General features: G+C 44.7%; 1 protein-coding gene across 3 annotated transcripts in view; it reads left to right on the top strand.

Annotated features, from left to right (window-relative positions):
- LOC106609634 (IQ motif and SEC7 domain-containing protein 3-like) overlaps nt 1-23,638 on the top strand; it is a 184,193-nt gene that overhangs the window by 75,264 nt on the left and 85,291 nt on the right. For 2 of the 3 annotated variants that reach the window (XM_045722253.2, XM_045722254.2), the window contains exon 3: nt 10,633-11,128. The exons of the other annotated variant lie outside the window; for it this stretch is intronic. In XM_045722253.2, the coding sequence (XP_045578209.2) occupies nt 10,633-11,128 (496 nt within the window). The remainder of the gene's footprint in view (nt 1-10,632; nt 11,129-23,638) is intronic. 3 annotated transcript variants of the gene reach the window in all.

Here is a 23,638-nt window from a genome sequence, read left to right as displayed (position 1 = left end):
AGAGCAGAGGAGGAGGGGAATCAGAGGAGGAGGAGGAGGAGAGGGTGAAGGGAGCAGAGGAGGAGGTGGAGGAAAAGGAAGAAGAAGAGGGTGCTAGTAATCTGAAAGAAAGCAATAAGAGAGTGGAAAGAGAGGAGGGTTGTTAAAGAGTTAAGCAGTTAGGGTTGAATATATTACATTTCCTCAAATCAGCCAAATCACAGTTGTGATGCATAGGTGGTGTACACTAGCTACAGTAAGGTATATGTGGTGTACACTAGCTACAATAAGGTATATGTGGTGTACACTAGCTACAATAAGATATATGTGGTGTACACTAGCTACAGTAAGGTATATGTGGTGTACACTAGCTACAGTAAGGTAGAGGTGGTGTACACTAGCTACAATAAGGTATATGTGGTGTACACTAGCTACAGTAAGGTATATGTGGTGTACACTAGCTACAGTAAGGTAGAGGTGGTGTACACTAGCTACAATAAGGTATATGTGGTGTACACTAGCTACAATAAGGTATATGTGGTGTACACTAGCTACAGTAAGGTAGAGGTGGTGTACACTAGCTACAGTAAGGTATATGTGGTGTACACTAGCTACAGTAAGGTAGAGGTGGTGTACACTAGCTACAGTAAGGTATATGTGGTGTACACTAGCTACAGTAAGGTATATGTGGTGTACACTAGCTACAGTAAGGTAGAGGTGGTGTACACTAGCTACAGTCAGGTATATGTGGTGTACACTAGCTACAGTAAGGTAGAGGTGGTGTACACTAGCTACAGTAAGGTAGAGGTGGTGTACACTAGCTACAGTAAGGTATATGTGGTGTACACTAGCTACAGTAAGGTAGAGGTGGTGTACACTAGCTACAGTCAGGTATATGTGGTGTACACTAGCTACAGTAAGGTATATGTGGTGTACACTAGCTACAGTAAGGTATATGTGGTGTACACTAGCTACAGTAAGGTATATGTGGTGTACACTAGCTACAGTAAGGTATAGGTTGTGTACACTAGCTACAGTAAGGTAGAGGTGGTGTACACTAGCTACAGTAAGGTATAGGTGGTGTACACTAGCTATAGTAAGGTATAGGTGGTGTACACTAGCGACAGTTGGGTCACTTTGACATTCTTCCTTCTTCGCTAGTATCGCTACTATAAACAACTCAGTTTCTGCAGTGTCATCAGCAGCAGAGATAGATTAGATATCTGGGCTCGTGACCAGAGGGTTTCAGGGTTCAGATCCCAGATGGGATCATCGCCATGGAGACACAGAAAAAGGGCAACCTTTTGAAAGCCACCTCAGCAATACTGTATGGATGGCAAATTAGCCCCCCTCCCATGTATGCTAAATCCATGCCTGAACCCCAAAAAATAAAAGTGTTGCTTGTTTCTTGTTCTGATGCTGTGCCCAGTTTACAGTTTTCTTACTGTAGCTAGTGTACACCACCTATACCTTACTGTAGCTAGTGTACACCACCTATACCTTACTGTAGCTAGTGTACACCACCTCTACCTTACTGTAGCTAGTGTACACCACCTATACCTTACTGTAGCTAGTGTACACCACCTATACCTTACTGTAGCTAGTGTACACCACCTCTACCTTACTGTAGCTAGTGTACACCACCTATACCTTACTGTAGCTAGTGTACACCACCTATACCTTACTGTAGCTAGTGTACACCACCTATACCTTACTGTAGCTAGTGTACACCACCTATACCTTACTGTAGCTAGTGTACACCACCTATACCTTATTGTAGCTAGTGTACACCACCTATACCTTACTGTAGCTAGTGTACACCACCTATACCTTACTGTAGCTAGTGTACACCACCTATACCTTACTGTAGCTAGTGTACACCACCTATACCTTACTGTAACTAGTGTACACCACCTATACCTTACTGTAACTAGTGTACACCACCTATACCTTACTGTAGCTAGTGTACACCACCTATACCTTACTGTAACTAGTGTACACCACCTATACCTTACAGTAGCGAGTGTACACCACCTATACCTGACTGTAGCGAGTGTACACCACCTATACCTTACTGTCGTCAGGGAAACGTTCAGGTTCAGAATACTCTCTCAGGGGGGTGTCATGACAAAAATCCTACTCATATGAAGCTGACAAACCGGGACGGGAGCGAAACAGCGTGCTACCACAACACACTAGGACACAGGGGGCTCTTTAGCGTCAAATCGAGATGGCCGCGGGACCTAGGGAGCTCTGGGACTGGCTTCTGTGTACCATGAAGTGTTTAGAGTTGAAGGTTTCTCTAAAAGAGATTCTAGACTCATAGGGTCTCATCTCTACTCAAACACTCTAGGAAGGAAAAAAATATTAATTTTGATATGAATTAATAATCATTATGTTTAGTTTTTGAGCCCGGGATGCCTGAAGCGTGAGAGTAGTTAATGTTTCACACTGTGGGAGTGGAGGGGGGTCATTAAAGAGATTGTTCTCTCTCCTTCGGCAGGGAACTGGTGTGTCACAATATGGGGGCAACAGGGAAACAGCAGGGAGGCCTGCGCATGCTAACACAGACACACAGAGAGAGAAACACACACACACAGAAATGTACACTCACATGCGCGCACACACACACACAGAAATATATATACAGAATTACACTCACACAAATACACACACACACACACTTACAGTAATATATGACTCAAACACATGACACCCACACGCAGACACACACACACACACACACACACACACACACACACACACACACACACACACACACACACACACACACACACACACACACACACACACACACACACAGACAGAGAAAGCCACACACACACAGAAAGCCACATACATCACATCCCTGCAGTACTGCACAGCGCCAAGGACACACGTTCCTTTAAAAACACATAATGTTGTGTGTGTCGCACACACTAAAACGCTCTGCATGCAGGGTGCCATGAACACAAGGAGCATGTAAGCTGAATCTTCCCTTTAATGCAGCAACAGCAGTATACAGTAAAGTCAGCGAAGAGGATGGACAATGCAGTAGATAAACCCCAACCCTGGGTAGCCAACACTTTGATGTCACCGTGAAAGGAAACTGCTGCAACACTATTGCAGCTAACCAAACACAATGCAGACAACCAACCGTCAACCAACCTCGCATTAACACGCCCGGTCGGCTCACGTAGACTTGTGCAGGTGTTAGCGGTCACTGTTGAGCGCGAGCCGTCGGCACTGTAATTACATCCTAATGGCAAAGCAACGGAGGCTGGCTGCACTTGTCAGTCTCCTGGCAGAGAGAGAAAAAGGGAAGAGAGAGAGACATGGAAGAGGGAAAGAGATAGAGAAGGAAAGAGGAGAGAGCATGAGAGAGAAGAAGAGAAAGAGACAGGGGGGTAGAGAGAGGGGTTAGAGAGAGAGAGCTTAGAGAGAGAGCTTAGAGAGAGAGAGGATAGAGAGAGAGAGGGAGAGGATAGAGAGAGAGGGGGAGAGGATAGAGAGAGAGAGAGAGAGGATAGAGAGAGAGAGAGAGGATAGAGAGAGAGAGAGAGGATAGAGAGAGAGAGCGAGGAGAGAGAGAGAGAGGGAGATAGAGAGAGAGAGGATAGAGAGAGAGAGAGAATAGAGAGAGAGAGGATAGAGAGAGAGAGAGAGAGGATAGAGAGAGAGAGAGAGAGAGAGGATAGAGAGAGAGAGAGAGAGAGAGAGGATAGAGAGAGAGAGGGAGAGAGAGGATAGAGAGAGAGAGAGAGAGGATAGAGAGAGAGAGAGAGAGAGAGAATAGAGAGAGAGAGAGAGAGGGAGATAGAGAGGATAGAGAGAGGAGAGAGAGAGGGAGATAGAGAGAGAGGGAGATAGAGAGAGAGGGAGATAGAGGAGAGAGGATAGAGAGAGAGAGAGAGAGAGAGAGAGAGAGAGAGAGAGAGAGGGGATAGAGAGAGAGAGAGAGAGGGAGATAGAGAGAGAGATGATAGAGAGAGGAGAGAGAGAGGGAGATAGAGAGAGAGGATAGAGAGAGGAGAGAGAGAGGATAGAGAGAGGGAGATAGGGAGATAGAGAGGATAGAGAGAGAGAGGGAGATAGAGAGAGAGAGGATAGAGAGAGAGGGAGATAGATAGAGAGAGAGAGGGAGATAGAGAGGATAGAGAGAGAGAGGATAGAGAGAGAGAGAGGATAGAGAGAGAGAGAGGATAGAGAGAGAGGATGGAGAGAGAGAGAGAGGATAGAGAGAGAGAGAGAGAGAGGATAGAGAGAGAGAGGATAGAGAGAGAGAGGGAAGAGTGAGTGTCAGGCAGCAGCCAAGGCCTGGCTCTGCCTGTCAGTCACCCTGACACCTGGAACCACTCAATCTCCTTAGCCCACAGTGGAAGGAGAGAGATGGAGGGAGGGAGAGGGAGGGAAGGAGGGGGCAGGGAGCATGATGGATATGGCAGTGGAGGCTGGTGACTTGAACAATTGAGGAGGATGGGAGACCCACGGTATAGGCATGGAATCCACCTAGACCACAAAGTGTGTTTCAGAAATCGTCAAAGACAAATGATTTTAACCTAAAGCATTTAATAAAGACATGTATAGTAAGTACACTATTATGGGGAATGGAGATGAGGGCTACTTACAGTGTTGGGAAGGGACCACAGCAGTGATTGAATGAGGGTATGAGGCATGAGTTGAGGTGTTCAGAAGCTTGACTTCAGTGCAGGACAGGATTTGTCTGGGAAGACAAAAAGCAATAACACAACACACTAAACAGTTAGACTAAAGAGCTAAGAATGAGTTAGTCCAAGCGTAAAATCATTGATATGTAATAATGTGATTGTGTATGTGATGGACTCTACATACAGTAATGATAGAAAATTGATAGGGGTACTCACAGTGCTTGGAGAGAAAACATTCAATGTGCCAGTGGAGCACATTGAATGTTGGCTTCAGTTGATGTCAGGAGAGAGTTGACGATGCTAGTGGAGTGGTCATCACCTCTTAATCAGGGAACAGGAGGGGACTTGGCTGTAAATACAAATAGCAGATACATTCCATTACAGCTGTGCCATTGCAGGTGTGAACAACAAGTTTCTCCATGAAGTTAAACTCAGACATCTCAAAATTCACAGTCAAACACAGACTGCGCATCTCGCCCACTTCACACATCAAAGTAGCCCAAGAAACGTTCCTGAATAAATTCCTGATCATCCACATACAGTACCTGACGATAACTGACAACTGCAAGCAGACTGGTGGCACCATAGGTCCCTGAGTGGGGAGGCAATTTTTTACCTCCTGGGGCCTGGAGTTTTTCCTTATCTGTTAACTTATTTAGCAAAACTCTGGACCCTATAAGGTATGACAGTGATTCATCAGTTGTAAAAGGTTTTATAAGGGCTATGATGGGACCAGTTTTTCTTAATCAGGCCACGTGGATGAAAACCCTGCCAAACTGCAGTAACCTTATACTTATATCATATGAATTACATTTAAACGAGATGAGGAGGGAGATTCCCTCTACCCAGACACAGAGACATCAACTGATAGACGACAGAACTCACAGGGCTGAGCTTGCTTTGTGCGTGTTTGCATCATGCAGGCCTATGCAGCTGTAGGCCTTATAAAACATTAACTCACATCTGTCATCACCATAATGTTGACTGATTCATTACAGTTAATCATTATGGGATGAAAACGTATTGGCAGCCTAGCCAGACCAATTTTGAATATAAAACAAATTTGACCACATTCACATTTTCTCCTGACACACAAATGGACTATAAATACATAACATTACCAATTAGTTACCCTGACCAGATGGACGGGGCGCATAGGCTGTATGCAGCTGCTATTATTAGTAGCCTACAGTTGATCAGACTGAAAAATCATGAATTCTCTAATCATAATCCTATGATCGGATGGACAACATGTCAGTTCATATTGCAAAAGCTTTGATTTGTTGGAGGTCACCCTCCGGAAGTAGTCATGATTACCATGTAGGTCTATGGAAGGAGGTGAGGCCTACGAGCCTCCTAGGTTTTGTATTGAAGTCAATGTACCCAGAGGAGGACAGAAGCTAGCTGGCTACACCATGGTGATACCCCAGAGAGTGCTGTTGAAGTTACTATTGACCATTGCAAAACAGTGTGTTTTAATCAATTATTTGGTGACATATGAATATATTTAGTATAGCTTTATCTAAAAAGGATAACTTTTTTTAGTTTTTTAGTTTCACTATTTTTATTTTTATGAAATTTCACTGAGGAGGATGGACCTCCCCTTCCTCCTCTGAGGAGCCTCCACTGGCATATGGAGGGAGGGAGGAAGGGGGGGCAGAAGGGAAGGAAGGAAGGAAGGAAGGAAGGAAGGAAGGAAGGAAGGAAGGAAGGAAGGAAGGAAGGAAGGAAGGAAGGAAGGAAGGAAGGAAGGAAGGAAGGAAGGAAGGAAGGAAGGTGGGACAGAGGCAAGTGGAGAGAGAGAGAGACGAGGTGGGCAGGGAGCATTATATATTTGGAGGGAAGAAGGGAGGGAGGGAGCTAAGAGGAGAGATGGATTATTAGAGAGAGAAAAAGAAAGTAAAGAGGTAGAGATGTAGTAGTGGAGGTGAAGAGGGAGTAGAATAGTTTCATATGCAAGCAAACACCTCTGTCTCACTGTCTCACTGTGTGCTCTTCTGTTTGTCCGTAGCTGCATGGCATCGACATACCTCTCTACATTGTCTGTTTGCTCAACACCTGTCTGTCCTGTTCCCCCTGTAAACTGTATCACCCCTGTTGCATACACTATAGTCCCTCCATGTCCTTCCTCTGTTACCCTGTCTCTTTAGATATCAATACGCCATATCAATGATCATCAGAAGTACTTTTCTTACTCTTTGAGGGACAAACAACAGGGAACAGAGATTGGATTCGTCACGACAACAACAGAAAAACAGGGAAACTCTTCCTGCAAGAAAATAACTCCCCGTCTCGGGCAGGATGTATTTTTACCCCGAAAGCCCAAGCACACCTGCTGAGTGCCGAGGCGCCCAGGCTTTATTTCTCCATCCATTATTCATACGCCAGCTCCATTATGAGAACACGTCCTGTCCTTATGAAGATACTCTCTGTCTGCCTCACAAGCTGTTCAGTGAAAATGCAGAGCTGTTGTAGAGACCTACAGTATGTGAGGAACAAAGGAAAACAGAATGGGATTTTGTTGGCAATGCACTGCGCATAGATCGTTTGGGTAAAATGTGTTAGGGTGAATGCATTGGCGAGGAAGAGGTCCGCAAACATTGGAACAGTGAAGAAATAAGCAAGTGCACTGTGCTGCATGCACACACACACACACACACACACACACACACACACACACACACACACACACACACACACGACACAACACTTCAGTCCCCCCTCTCTGTGTTAATTTTCTTCATCACTGAGGTTTGGGGAATTAGTTAGATTTTTCCATCTTGCTTTGATGATGATGCGGCACCACAGTATGCTGTTTTGACTGCAGCTCTGTATTCGCTGCAAAGCCCTGTTTTAGCACCCTCAGGGGGAATCTCCTCTTCCAGTACTCGTTTGCAGCGCTGCATATGTTTTCCTGAAATGTTCAGATTTGTTGCTCACTACAGTCACAGCCACTGTCAAAGAAGAGGAAATGTGATCGCTCCTAAACATGGCCCGAATTCTAAAGATTTCAGAGACATTCAGGGGTAATTTTGCAGCACTGTTTTAATAGCGCATTAAAGAAGAGCTTTAAGCAGAGAGTGTGTTGTGATACCCCAGGATGGATTCCACCATTTTAAAGGACATTATACTGGACAGTAATAAAGACAAACACACACACACACACACACACACTCACACTCACACACACACTCACACACACACACACACACACATATACAACACATCCCTGCAGTACTGCGGAGCACCAAGAACACATGCCTTTAACACATGCCTGTGTGCGCCTATCTAGCATACCAAAGTCTTTCTTCCTCACTCTCTTTCTATTTTTCTCTCTTTCTCTTGCTCTCTTTCATGTGTCCATGAAAACACACTCATGGGCCTTATCTCAAAGAGTAGAAAACTCCTCAAGTTCTTAAAACTGTCGACCGTAGAGCTATGAAGACGAAGAACCAAACGTAGCAAGAAAGTACCGAATCATGTGGTTCAGTTCCATTAAACTTCTCTCTGAAAGAACTGAATCATGTGGTTCAATTCCATTAAACTTCTCTCTGAAAGAACTGAATCATGTGGTTCAGTTCCATAAAACTTCTCTCTGAAAGAACTGAATCATGTGGTTCAGTTCCATTAAACTTCTCTCTGAAAGAACTGAATCATGTGGTTCAGTTCCATAAAACTTCTCTCTGAAAGAACTGAATCATGTGGTTCAGTTCCATTAAACTTCTCTCTGAAAGAACTGAATCATGTGGTTCAATTCCATAAAACTTCCCTCTGAAAGAACTGAAACATGTGGTTCAATTCCATAAAACTTCTCTCAGAAGTTGAAACCGGGGGGAAATGAAGGCTTGGCCGTGTCATACATCAATCATCATCTGGCCTGACGTAGATCTAGAACACTAAAGTGGCTCAGCAACTCAGATAAAGACATGAAAAGCTGCCACGATGGAGTTCATGCTTAGTCCCTTTCCCTCACAAATGTAGGCCGACCTATAAAAGTTTTATCAAAAGAACAGTAACACTTCTTTGTCTTGCATTCACACTCCCATAGAAACTTTATGTTACATGTAAGTTATTTTTTTTCTCATACTTGGATTTCTGTTTTTCTATCAGAGGACAAGACATGTTTTATTGGCAGTTCCCGACAAACTGGCTCGTTACTTGTGGCTCACACATTGGACATTGGAGAACCAGTAATATTTTGTAGTGGCTAGAGTGCTGTGATCAGTCTGTCAGTTCCAGAGATGTGATAGGAGATTGTCTGTCAGCAACACTCGGGTTCTGGGCTCCACTATAGGGCAGTGAGAGGCTTTATCAGGCCTTGGCAATTCAGAGAGAGAGGAGAGAGAGAGGAGAGAGAGAGAGAGAGAGAGAGAGAGAGAGAGAGAGAGAGAGAGAGAGAGAGAGAGAGAGAGAGAGAGAGAGAGAGAGAGAGAGAGAGAGAGAGAGAGAGAGATTGAGGTTTAGAAAGTAAGGAGGGAGGGGAGTGTGGAGAGAGAGAGAGAGAGAGAGAGAGAGGGTATAAAGAGAGGAAGGAGACTAGTGGGAGAAGGACGGGGGAGAGCACAAGAAGGAGGTGAGGGAGAGAGAGAGAGGCGTCACTACAGACCCGGGTTCGATCCCAGGCTGTGTCGCAGCCGGCCTCGACTGGAAGACTCATGAGGCGGTGCACAATTGGCCCAGCTTCATCCGGGTTAGGGGAGGGTTTGGCCAGCTGTCCTTGTCCCATCGCGCTCTAGTGACTCGTTGTGGCAGACTGAGCACATGCACGCTGACTCCGGTCGCTAATTGTACGGTGTTTCCTCCTACACATTGGTGCGATTGGCTTCCGAGTTAAGCGGGCAGTGTGTCAACAAGCAGTGCGGCTTGGCAGGGACGTGTTTCGGAGGACGCATGGCTCTCGACCTTCACCTCTCCCATGTCCGTATGGGAGTTGCAGCCATGGGACAAGACTGTAACTACCAATTGGATATCACGAAATTGGGGAGAAAAAGGGTTAAAAAGTACCAACAAATATATATATTTTAAAGAAAGAATAAACAGCATTTGAGAGAAGATGAGAGAGGAAGGGGAAGAACAGAGTGATGGTCATACAGAGATGGCCAGCAAAGGAGCGAGGAAGAGGGGAGGAGCAACAGAGTAAGAGAGAGAGCCTCATGGTCCCAGAGTAATATCAGACACTAGCCACCCTGCTGACAGCTGAGTTCCCACTCTGTCAGTCACTCCATCAAACACTGTGACAGTCCCAGAGTCCCCAACAACACAACAGTAGCTACAGTATGCTGTGGTCCTGTGTACAGTGCAATGCCCACGGCAGGTCACACTTCAGACATCCCCATTCCCTTTCTAAAAGCCAACACACACACACACACACACACACACACACACACACACACACACACACACACACACACACACACACACACATGCTTGTACGCACACACACAATCACGGGTGCTCACATGCACACACGTGCTATCCCACACTTGCTAATGCAAGCACACACGCACACACACACAGGCACTCACACAAACACACACACGAACACCTCAGGCTGCCCCTGTGGAGACAGTCTAGGCCTGTACTTACCCTGTAGCTGCATGACTGTATCCCATGTCTGTGTGTCGCTGTCGGATTCCTCCAAAGTTGTTCTTCGTGTGTCCTCATAATAGCTCCTCTGTGTGGTGTTGATGCAGTGTGTCTGTGCTCTTTTGAATACTGAAACTGAAATGCACTGTGGTCGTATAGTGTCCTCTGTTCTGTGCTTGTGCTGTCTATACCGGACAGCCTCCGCTGACACACAGACAAACTGACAGACTCCTGTTCTTCTGACCCTGCACACACCTCGTATCACCAGAGACACAGAGAGAGATTCACACAGAGGTCAAACCCTGTACTACGACCCAGCCAGACAGCCTGGAGAAGAGGTCAAAGGTCAGCCAGCAGGAAGCAGAACCCTCACTCTGCCGTTTTCTCCTCCTTTCTGCAGCGACGACCTTCCTCCAGACTCACCCTCGGGGGAGGAGGGAAAGAGAGAGGGAGAAGGGGAGCCCCAGCCCCAGGTCCAACCCCAGCAGCCTGAGCTCCAAGCCCAGCCCCATCCTGAACCTCAGCCTCAGCCTAAACCCGAGGGCACGAGCGTGGATGAAACAGAGCAGGAGGTCGCCCCCGCAGCCTCCCGCTCACCTAGCGGAGGGGAACTCGAGCAGGAGGAGGGAGAGCGAGGAGATAAGGAGGAGGAGGAGAAAAAGCAGAAAGAGGTGGTGGATTCGCAGCAGGAGCAGCAGCATGAGGGAGAGGCAGCAGTAGAGGCTGATGTGGAGGAGGAGGAGGAGGAGGATGGGGCAGAGGCCAGGGGGGGAGCGGCGGGGAGGAGGGCCAGCCTGCACCACACAGCTTCCCCCATGAGGGTGCAGCGCAACGGGGCCTGCTCGCACTCCGCCACCTCCGACTACGAGCTCTCGCTCGACCTCAAAAACAAGCAGGTAGGGTGTGTGGGGGGGGAACGGTGTGATATGGGCGGGGGTAGGGGAGAGGGGGGAGAGGCTTGGGTTGTACTGTATGTCTTGTGGTCTTTGTGGTCGTTTGTTGAGGTTCTGTCTGAGGTCAAGGCTGTTTGTTTTGTCTGTTGAGGCTGTTGGTGTTTTGGTTCACCTGGGATTGTTTGTTTGTTATGGCTGTTTTTTGTGGATTGGCCTCGGCTGGCAGTTGATTGGCATTATTTGCCTTTGAAGTTGGCTCTGCAGGTGTTCTTAGGGTGTTTTGGGTTGTTGAGTCTTGCTGTCTTCTTCATTAACATGAGTCATCATCATCATCTCCACTGTCATTTTCACCTTCATTGACATAACATGGCTTTTGTCTTTTGAACAGATGTGGAACAGTGACCTTCCACTGAGGCAGTGTGTGTTTTGTTCTCACAGCACCTTCTTCTGCTGTGTGGCAGCTTGCTGTTTAGTGAATGGCTCACACTGTGTGTTTAAGTGTCTGGGAGGTTTTTAAATGGAAAACATTTAGTTGCTTCCCACCGACTCTTTCTCTCACTCACACAATCACACATTCTCTTGTATAAATGATGCATCGTCATGGTAACAGAATGAAGTAATATTCCCGATGGTGGTTGTGCTGCTTGCATGGACTAAACTCATGTCTTCTCTCCTGGTCTGTTTGTCTTATGTTGTTTTCACCTTAACATCATATGTTCAGAGTTGCCATATGTCTACACTAGAAACTCTACTGTACATGAAGTAAGTGTTCAGGAAATCATCCATGTGTGATGGCCCTGCTAACATACAGAGACCCATCTCCCTGTTCTGTGTCTCACATCTCATTTACATGGTGTGAGTGTGTACGTGCGCGTGGGCGTCTGTATGTCAACTCCGTGTGTGTGTGCGTGCCTGTGCTTGCATATGTATGTGTTGTGTGTGTTGTGTGTGTGTGTTCTCATCATCCCATTCATCAGAGACGTTGGATTCATCAGGCACTCATCTGCATATGAGGGGCCTTGACACTGCATATGAGGGGCCTTGACCACCCCATTCCCCATCCCGTCCACTGACCTTCAATCAGGTAACCTTTCCATTCCCCATTTCATCCACTGACCTTCAACCAGGTAACCTTTCCATTCCCCATCTCATCCACTGACCTTCAACCAGGTAACCTTTCCATTCCCCATCTCATCCACTGACCTTCAACAAGTTAAACTTTCCATTCCCCATCTCGTCCACTGACCTTCAACAAGTTAACCTTTCCTTTCCCCATCCCGTCCACTGACCTTCAACCAGGTAACCTTTCCATTCCCCATCTCATCATCTGACCTTCAACCACGTAACCTTTCCATTCCCCATCTCATCCACTGACCTTCAGCAAGTTAACCTTTCCTTTCCCCATCCCGTCCACTGACCTTCAACCAGGTAACCTTTCCATTCCCCATCTCATCCACTGACCTTCAACCAGGTAACCTTTCCATTCCCCATCTCGTCCACTGACCTTCAACCAGGTAACCTTTCCATTCCCCATCTCATCATCTGACCTTCAACCACGTAACCTTTCCATTCCCCATCTCATCCACTGACCTTCAACCACGTAACCTTTCCATTCCCCATCTCATCCACTGACCTTCAACAAGTTAACCTTTCCATTCCCCATCTCATCCACTGACCTTCAACCAGGTAACCTTTCCATTCCCCATCTCGTCCACTGACCTTCAACAAGTTAACCTTTCCATTCCCCATCTCGTCCACTGACCTTCAACAAGTTAAACTTTCCATTCCCCATCTCGTCCACTGACCTTCAACAAGTTAACCTTTCCTTTCCCCATCCCGTCCACTGACCTTCAACCACGTAACCTTTCCATTCCCCATCTCATCCACTGACCTTCAGCAAGTTAACCTTTCCTTTCCCCATCCCGTCCACTGACCTTCAACCAGGTAACCTTTCCATTCCCCATCTCATCCACTGACCTTCAACCAGGTAACCTTTCCATTCCCCATCTCATCCACTGACCTTCAACCAGGTAACCTTTCCATTCCCATTCCGTCCACTGACCTTCAACCAGGTAACCTTTCCATTCCCCATCTCATCCACTGACCTTCAACAAGTTAACCTTTCCATTCCCCATCCCGTCCACTGACCTTCAACCAGGTAACCTTTCCATTCCCCATCTCGTCCACTGACCTTCAACCAGGTAACATTTCCATTCCCATTCCGTCCACTGACCTTCAACCAGGTAAGGTAACCTTTCCATTCCCATTCCGTCCACTGAACTTCAACCAGGTAAGACAACCTTTCCATTTCCAGCTCTCACACAGATCATCAGTTACACCTCAAGACCAGAGAAAGAGAAAAAAGAGAGAAACTTGTGAGCGAACAGTGTAGTTCTCAAGGTGTAAAAACAACAACTTGCTGAACCATATACAGTGCCTTCATTTACATGTTAGTCATTTATCAGACACTCATCCTCTTAGCGGGATCAAATTTGACAACATCCGGTGAAATCGGAGCGTGCCAAATTCAAAATACAAAATTGTAATATTAAACATTCATGAAAATACAAGTGTCTAACTGCGTTGTCAGATTTCAAAAAGGCTTTACGGCGAAAGCATAGCATTCGATTGTCTGAGGACAGCGCCCCATGTCAACATATCTTTCAAACCAGCACTGGCGACACAAAATCATAAATAGCGATAAAATAAATCACTTACTTTTGAAGATCTTCCTCTGGTTGCAATCCCAAGGTTATCAGCTATACAATGAATGGTCATTTTGTTCTATAAAGTCCTTCTTTATATCCCCAAAACGCCGTTTAGTTGGCGCCATTGAATTCAATAATCCAGTCTTTCAACATGCATACAAAGGATTCCAAAATGTTACCAGCAAAGTTCATCCAAACAATGTTTTTTATCATTCCTCAGGTTGTCTAATATCTAAATAAACAATAATATTTCAGACGGAGAATAGTATGTTCAACAGCAAAGGAAAAGAACGAAGAGAGCGCCCACGTTCACACGCGCAAAAAGACTACTTTTGCCCTGGCGCTCAACTTGGAACGACAACAAATACTTCTTCATTTGTCAACAAAAAAAGCCTAAAACCTTGTATAAAGACTGTTGACATCTAGTGGAAGCCATAGGAACTGCAATCTGGGAGGCGGAAATAAGATCTTTCAATAGCATTGCATTGGAAGTCATTCCAAGCTCAAAAAAATAAATAATTCAGGATCGATTTTCCTCGGGTTTTCGCCTGCTATATCAGTTCTGTTATACTCACAGACATTATTTTAGTTTTAGAAACCCAGAGTGTTTTCTATCCAATCCTACCAATTATATGCATATCCTAGCTTCTGGGCCTGAGTAACAGGCAGTTTACTTTGCGCATGTCAGACAGGCGGAAATTCAGGAAACTAGCATTACTCGCAGAGAGGTTAATCAGAGCGACTTACAGTTAGTTGCCCTAATTCACCCCTTATCACCCTCATCCTCTCCCCTATTTCACCCCTACTCTCCCTCATCCTCACCCCTGTTTCACCCCTTATCTCCATCATCCTCACCCCTATTTCAACACTACTATTCCTCATCCTCACCACTATTTCACCCCATATCATCCTCAACCTCACCCTTATTTGACCCCTTATCTCTCTTACACTAACCTCTAGTCCTTATTAAGATTTAAACCCCCCCCCCACCTCGTCACTCTTTTAATCTCTCTTGTGAAGATGATCTCCTTCACTGCCTTCCTCTCTGTGTGTCAGCATTGCTTCACATGTCTGATGTGTTAGATTGATCTTCTGTCCGGAGAGAGGAACTCCAGATGAGGTTTCATTTCACAGCCTACGGGTGGGGAGTAGGTCCTGCCACAGATTAGCGTGAGAGTGATCCCATCACATGAACGATACTTTGATTACTGCAGCAACAGCCCCTAAGGCTGTTTATACAGGTGAAGTCGGAAGTTTACATACACTTAGGTTGTAGTCATTAAAACTCATTTTTCAACCACTCCACAAATTTCTTGTTAACAAACTATAGTTTTGGCAAGTCGGTTAGGACATCTACTTTGTGCATGACAAGTAATTTTTCCAACAATTGTTTACAGACAGATTATTTCACTTATAATTCACTGTATCACAATTCCTGTGGGTCAGAAGTTTGCATACACTAAGTTGACTGTGCCTTTAAACAGCTTGGAAAATTCCAGAAAAATATTTCATGGCTTTAGAAGCTTCTGATAGGCTAATTGACATAATTTCAGTCAATTGGAGGTGTACCTGTGGATGTATTTCAAGGCCTACCTTCAAACTCAGTGCCTCTTTGCTTGACATCATGGGAAAATCAAAATAAATCAGTCAAGACCTCAGAAAAAAATTTGTAGACCTCCACAAGTCTGGTTCATCCTTGGGAGCAATTTACGAATACCTGAAGGTACCACTTTCATCTGTACAAGCAATAGTACGCAAGTATAAACATCATGGGACCACGCAGCCATCATACCGCTCAGGAAGGAGACGCACTCTGTCTCCTAGAGATGAACGTACTTTGGTGCGAAAAGTGCAAATCAATCCCAGAACAACAGCAAAGGACCTTGTGAAGATGCTGGAGAAAACAGGTACAAAAGTATCTATATCCACAGTAAAACGAGTGCTATATCGACATAGCCTGAAAGGCCGCTCAGCAAGGAAGAAGCCACTGCTCCAAAACCGCCATAAAAAGCCAGACTAACTGCACATGGGGACAAAAATCGTACTTTTTGGAGAAATGTCCTCTGGTCTGATGAAACAAAAACAGAACTGTTTGGCTATAATGACCATTGTTATGTTTGGAGGAAAAAGGGGGAGGCTTGCAAGCTGAAGAACACCATCCCAACTGTGAAGCACGGGGGTGGCAGCATCATGTTGTGGGGGTGCTTTGCTGCAGGAGGTACTGGTGCACTTCACAAAATAGATGGCGTCATGAGGAAGGAAAATTATGTGGCTATATTGAAGCAACATCTCAAGACATCAGTCAGGAAGTTAAAGCTTGGTCACAAATGGGTCTTCCAAATGGACAATGACCTCAAGCATACTTCCAAAGTTGTAGCAAAATGGCTTAATTAAGGTATTGGAGTGGCCATTACAGAGCCCTGACCTCAATCCCATAGAAAGTTTGTGGGCAGAACTGAAAAATCGTGTGCGAGCAAGGAGGCCACTAAACCTGACTTAGTTGCACCATCCCTGTCAGGAGGAATGGGCCAAAATTCACCCAACTTATTGTGGGAAGCTTGTGGAAGGCTACCCGAAACGTTTGACCCAAGTTAAACAATTTAAAGGCAATACTACCAAATACTAATTGAGTGTATGTAAACTTCTGACCCACTGGGAATGTGATGAAAGAAATAAAAGCTGAAATAAGTCATTCTCTCTACTATTATTCTGACGTTTCACATTCTTAAAATAAAATGGTGATCCTAACTAACCTAAGACAGGGAATTCTTACTAGGATTACATTTCAGGAATTGTGAAAAACTGAGTTTAAATATATTTGACTTCGGTGTATGTAAACTTCTGACTTCAACTGTATGTGCTCACGTAGAGAGTTTTCATAGGCAAAATGCTATAGTATATTGCTCACTCTATATTTAACATAAATGTTTTTCAAAGCCAACATTTTGGGATTTGGCTATGTAAGTATTGTATATTAGTACAATCATAGTTAATCATGACCAGGACAAAGGTAGTGTTCACAAAAGGCTTTTGGTGTACTCTGACATCAGTATTCCTGTCATTAGAATCTCCTTGCTCAAGGATAAGCTGAGCCTCAATGTGATTTTATACAGAATACATTTACACAGCATAGCCTGCTCTGTAGGTGGTATCGGCACCTACAGAGCAAGTAAATACCGTGGGTCCAATCAGTCCTGTGAAATAACCTTTTGTCTAATAGCATTAGTTGTACAAGTGTCCCAGTTGATAGGCTTGTTGATGAAGGCTCCCTCTAACAGCTTTTTCCTGAGTCCCATTTGTCGAATTCCCACAATTTTGTCTCTGGGCCCATAATTGCCTTTTTGTTCTGCAGATTCCTTCTTGAGAAAGCATTGGATTCGAGCCTCATTAATCAAACTACATTTATCTCTGTAATGTTTCTCAGTGGCGGGGTGAGGGATGTTATCAGACAGCCTGTGTTCCCTCATAATCACACTCCAAACCTCCACCAGAGAGAGGGGATATTTCACAACGCCATTATGGAATTGCGAGCTAAGTAATCCACATCAACCCAACTTTTTAAGGCAGATTTTTTTTTTTGAGTGGGAGAGGCACTCCGCGTCTCAAAGTTCAATATGTTTACCCGAGCGTCTTTAAACTGCTAATGCTTAAAAATGGGTGGATTAGCACATTTTATCACACCGTTGACTGGGTATGCTGAGAGCAGGGAAAACTGATCGTGTCCCGTCTTCAATACTCTAGAGATTAAATGTTTTGAGAGACGGGTCGATGGAATCCTGTCAAGTTCGTTTTTTATCTTCTGCCAGCTTTTTGCGTCGGTTGAACTGTCACTCTTTATGCTTTTTGAGAAGTGAACGTAGAATCTCCAACTGCTTCTCACAACAAAGTTTAATAGACCTCAAAGGGTTGAAGCCGATGCTCAATAAGTCAACTACTTACTCGACCTCAGTGCTCCAGCCACTACCACGAGCCCGTCCTCCCCAATTAAGATGCCACCAATCTCCTGTGCTTGACCTACTGTAGGTTATCACCTGACTCTCTTACGTTGTGGGCACCAAATGCATCTCCATTCCTGATAAACAGTAAGAGCTGTTCAGATTGATGCTCTATTTCTCAGAATTAGCTGAAGCCTTTTTTATGTTACAAAGCACAATATAACGCCATAATTATGTAAAGTTGACAATTTTCCTGGTGCAAATTAACTGACCTGACATGAATGAGCTTATAATTAGGAGGTAGCATTAGTCGTGCCCTCTCAACTATGTGTTTGCTGCATGCAAATGTAATCATATGCTATTTAATCTCTGTGCCAGAACTGAATTTGAGGGTGACACTCATAAATATACCTGGGTCACTAAGCTAAATGTCAATGAATACGATGAACGAACAAATTCATCCGAGGATACCTTTTTCTGAACACAAAATTCTTCAAAATCCCTGAAGTGTGTTTGGCTCATAATTGACTTCAGGCTGGGTTTGCGTACGTGTTCATTTTGTTGTCCACCTGTATCGTGACATTTGGTGAGATGAAGTGAATGGGTTGCGTGACAGACTGTGAATGCCAGCTCGTCCTTGGAGACTATTCACCCAGATGAATGCAGCCAGGGAGAAGGCCAAGAGATACCATCCATAGCACATTTCTCTGAATAGCCAGATCTGATAAGCCAGAACAAAAAATAGCACTTCAAAAAAACAGATTGTTCCCCATAGAAAGTCTGACCTTTAATATTGGAAACCATTTTCATGCCTGGCATAAACATCCCCCCCGAAAACAAACTCTGAATGTGCTATTTCTGCAAGCCTTGGGGTATTAATATTTCAGTGGTAAAGAGGCAGAATCCCATCTCTCATACCCAGACTGGTCTTGTTTCAATTCATCAGCAGTAAATTCATACGCCCATAAAGTCAAAGGCCTGGTTGTGTGTGAATTCTGTCTGTCTTAAAAACTCCACTTGGCTCTCGCCCTTTGACCCCCTAGTGTGTAACGTTTGGTTATAAAACCATGTCATAACCCCAAAATACCATTTGCCTCATGTTAGATCAGTGTCACCTCAGCATTTTTTAAATAAATATTTCTGGATTTTTCTTTGAAGAGTTTTCAAAACTGTTCCTGGAGAGCTACCCTCCTGTAGGTTTTCACTCCAACCCCAGTTGTAACTAACCTGATTCAGCTCATCAACCAGCTAATTATTAGAATCAGGTGAGCTAGATGAGGGTTGGAGTGAAAACCTACAGGACGGTAGCTCTCCAGGAACAGGGTTGGAGTGAAAACCTACAGGACGGTAGCTTTCCAGGAACAGGGTTGGAGTGAAAACCTACAGGATGGTAGCTCTCCAGGAACAGGGTTGGAGTGAAAACCTACAGGACGGTAGCTTTCCAGGAACAGGGTTGGAGTGAAAATCTACAGGATGGTAGCTCTCCAGGAACAGGGTTGGAGAGCCCTGCTCTACCGTATCTCCATTGCCCCTCAGTCTACCTCTTTTAGTTCCACTACCCACCTTCCCCCTCCATCCCACCATCTCTCTCTCCTGCTCACCCAGACTCTCAGTGTCTAATGGAGATGGCAGAGAGATACAGGCTCAGATAAAGCTGTGATGGGACCTAAATTCTTTATGCGCCGTCCCCTACCAACTCATTCGGAAGGCAAAACAAACAAGCCAAACTGCCGCCTTTAATCAAACGCAGCCCCCTCCCAGCTTCCGGCTCAGATCCAAGGCTACCTCTGCCTCAGACATTATTTCTATAATTCGTTTTGACGAGTGACACCTTTCTGAGGGATGGGTTGCGGCTATTACCTTAACTCTGTTTTTTTAAGCCACCCCATTCTGTCCAGACGAAGTCAGCAGTGACGAAGCTGATTTTGTCATATTGAGTGTGTACTCAAAGTTCTGTCTGTCGGAACATTCCAGATAGATAAAAAGTGATGAATATTCAAGGCAAGGCCCAATACCGGTCTGCAGGAAGAGAAAGCGATGTTCTCATTCTGAGATGCCTCAGAGAGACTAGAGACTATAGCTAAAAGTGCCAGTCTCATGTAGAATGACCTTAATATTCTCCCAACATCTCTTCCCTTTCTCACAGTGGCCTCGCTGCAGTGCAATGTAAAAGGGATCAGATAAGATGGATTTTCAGTGTCATTTCGGTTTTCTAAAGAGCCTTTCTAAGGGATGGAGTTCTCCAAATGACAATGGGCCGAGATTGCATCATGCTGCAGCCACCCCACTTATTGCAAATTGCAAAGCCTAGTGTGCATTATTGCATGGCTATCTGTTCTTCCCCACAGAAGTCTATAGAATGCAGGTGACTTTGCTTGGGACTGCAGAGTAGCGGTTGAAAGTCTGACGTTGATCCCCTGGTGGCCCCGCAATCCCTTCTAAAACCATTCACCCAATTGCCTTTGAGTCACAGGGGGGATATTTTACGTGAACGGACTTAATCCATATATATTCCGGATCCTGTCCTCAACTGAGCAGACATACGTCGAGAAACCTAGTGGCAAGATGGAGAATAGCACCACATTTTCTATGTTCTCAGAGAACATTGGAGAGATCAACCCATAGGGATAGTGTAAAGGGTTGACACAGTTAAATTAACTGACACATCCATAGGCCAGAGATTGCCACAGCCATCACATGCAAAGAAACTCAAGAAATATATAGAATTTGATTGTTCTGTGAAGAGAGTTGGGAAAGGTTCCATGCATTTTTTTGATCCCTTCCCAAATCAAATCAGAACTGCCTTTTTATCTCACAGTCATTTATTTCCAGGCACAATTAATAGCTTTCAGGTGATTCAGTGTAGAATAGAGAGTAGAGTGCATCTCAATTGCACCCACAGATAGTGGTTCTGATTTATTGAAGGCAATGAACGTTTTGGCCACACAGATATGAGACAGATAGTAACACGTTTTTCTCCCTCTCCTAAATATGCCTTTTTTTCTGTCAAGATCATTTACTATCAGCATCTCTTGCTGAAGACCCTGGCCGTGACCCCACTCTACTATACTGTATAGTACCATGCTGCTGAAGACTGTATCTGTGACCCCACTCTACAATACTGTATAATACCATGCTGCTGAAGACCGTATCTGTGATCCCACTCTACGATACAGTATAATACCATGCTGCTGAAGACTGTATCTGTGATCCCACTCTACGATACTGTATAATACCATGCTGCTGAAGACCGTATCTGTGACCCCACTCTACGATACTGTATAATACCATGCTGCTGAAGACTGTATCTGTGACCCCACTCTACTATACTGTATAATACCATGCTGCTGAAGACTGTATCTGTGACCCCACTCTACGATACTGTATAATACCATGCTGCTGAAGACTGTATCTGTGACCCCACTCTACGAGGGTATTTCAGGGGGAGTTGCGATAGCAAAAAACATATTTCCAATTCACATATGTGTGTAATACACACTTGTACCTGTGACATAGGACAAATACAAGCACCCACTAATATTATAATATTACAGTGCCTTGCAAAAGTATTCACCCCCTTGGCGTTTTTCCTATTTTGTTGCATTACAACCTCTAATTTAAATGTATTTTTATTTGGATTTCATGTGATGGACATACACAAAATAGTCCAAATTGGTGAAATAAAATGAAGAATATAACTTGTTAAAAAACGAAAGTGGTGCATGCGTATGTATTCACCCCCTTTGCTATGAAGCCCCTAAATAAGATCTGGCACAACCAATTACCTTCAGAAGTCACATAATTAGTTAAATAAAGTCCACCTGTGTGCAATCTAAGTGTCACATGATCTGTCACATGATCTCAGTATATATACACCTGTTCTGAAAGGCCCCAGAGTCTGCAACACCACTAAGCAAGGGGCACATGCAAGCAGCACTATGAGGACCAAGGAGCTCTCCAAACAGGTCAGGGACAAAGTTGTGGAGAAGTATAGATCAGGGTTGGGTTATAAAAAAAGATCAGAAACTTTGAACATCCCACGGAGCACCATTAAATCCATAATACATTTTTTTGAAAGAATATGGCACCACAACAAACCTGCCAAGAGAGTGCCGCCCACCAAAACTCACGGACCAGGCAAGGAGGGCATTAATCATCAGAGAGGCAACAAAGAGACCAAAGATAACCCTGAAGGAGCTGCAAAGCTCTACAGCGGAGATTGGAGTATCTGTCCATAGGACCAGTTTAAGCCGTACACTCCACAGAGCTGGGCTTTACGGAAGAGTGTCCAGAAAAAAATAAGCAAACATGTTTGGTGTTTGCCAAAAGGCATCTGGGAGACTCCCCAAACATATGGAAGAAGTTACTCTGGTTAGATGAGACTAAAATTGAGCTTTTTGGCCATCAAGGAAAACGCTATATCTGGAGCAAACCCAACACCTCTCATTAACCCGAGAACACCATCCCCACAGTGAAGCATGGTGGTGGCAGCATCATGCTGTGAGGATGTTTTTTTATCGGCAGGGACTGGGAAACTCGCCAGAATTGAAGGAATGATAAGGGGTGCTAATTACAGGGAAATTCTTGAGGGAAACCTGTTTTAGTCTTCCAGAGATTTGAGACTGGGACAGAGGTTCACCTTCCAGCAGGACAATGACCCTAAGCAAAGTGCTAATGCAACACTTGAGTGGTTTAAGGGGAAACATTTAAATGTCTTGGAATGGCCTAGTCACAGCCCAGACCTCAATCCAATTGAGAATCTGTGGTATGAGTTTAAGATTACTATACACCACCGGAACCCATCCAACTTGAAGAAGCTGGAGCAGTTTTGCCATGAAGAATGGTCAGAAATTCCAGTGGTTAGATGTGCCAAGCTTATAGAGACATGCCCCAAGAGACTTGCAGCTGTAATTGCTGAAGAAGGTGGCTCTACAAAGTATTGACTTTTGTTGTCTTACTTCTTGTTTGTTTCACAATAAAAAATATTTTGAATCTTCAAAGTGGTAGGCATGTTGTGTAAATCAAATGATACAACTCCCCCAAAAATCTATTTTAATTCCAGGTTGTAAGGCAACAAAATAGGAAAAATGCCAAGGGGGTGAATACTTTCGCAAGCCACTGTATATATATATATTCTCAATATATAATATAATGTGCTGCCAACCTAAAACAGGCACAATTATTATTATTAAATTGATAATACCTATCACATAATGCCTCCTTCATACAGGCACCTTTCATTTTGTCATTTCATTTCTCCTTCATATTCTACCCTCTTACTTTTTTGTCTAACTCATTCCCTCATTCTGTTTCCCTCTCTCTCTATTTTTACCTCCCTCTCCCTTTACCTCCCTCTCTCTCTTTACCTCTCTCTCTACCTCCCTCTCTCTACCTCCCTCTCTCTCTTTACCTCCCTCTCTCTTTACCTCCCTCTCTCTTTACCTCCCTCTGTCTCATTTACCTTCCTCTTTCTCTTTACCTCCCTCGCTCTACCTCTCTCTCTTTACCTCCCTCTCTCTTTACCTCCCTCTCTCTCTTTACCGCTCTCTGTCTACCTCCCTCTCTCTTTACCTCCCTCTCTCTCTTTACCTCCCTCTCTCTTTACCTCCCTCTCTCTTTTGACCTTCCTCTCTCTCTCTTTACCTCTCTCTCTCTACCTCCCTCTCTCTTTACCTCCCTCTCTCTCTTTACCTCCCTCTCTCTCTTTACCTCCCTCTCTCTTTACCTCTCTCTTTACTTCCCTCTCTTTAACTCCCTCTCTCTTTACCTCTCTCTTTACTGCTCTCTCTTTACCGCCCTCTCTCTTTACCTCCCTCTCTCTCGACATCCCTCTCTCTTTCAGCTCTGATATTGATATTCTGTGCACCATG

Source organism: Salmo salar, chromosome 07 (assembly GCF_965601325.2).
Source record: "Salmo salar chromosome 07, fSalSal1, whole genome shotgun sequence".
Classification (NCBI taxonomy): domain Eukaryota; kingdom Metazoa; phylum Chordata; class Actinopteri; order Salmoniformes; family Salmonidae; genus Salmo; species Salmo salar.
The sequence above is the reverse complement of the archived record's forward strand: the minus strand, read 5'-3'. Positions and strand labels throughout refer to the sequence as shown.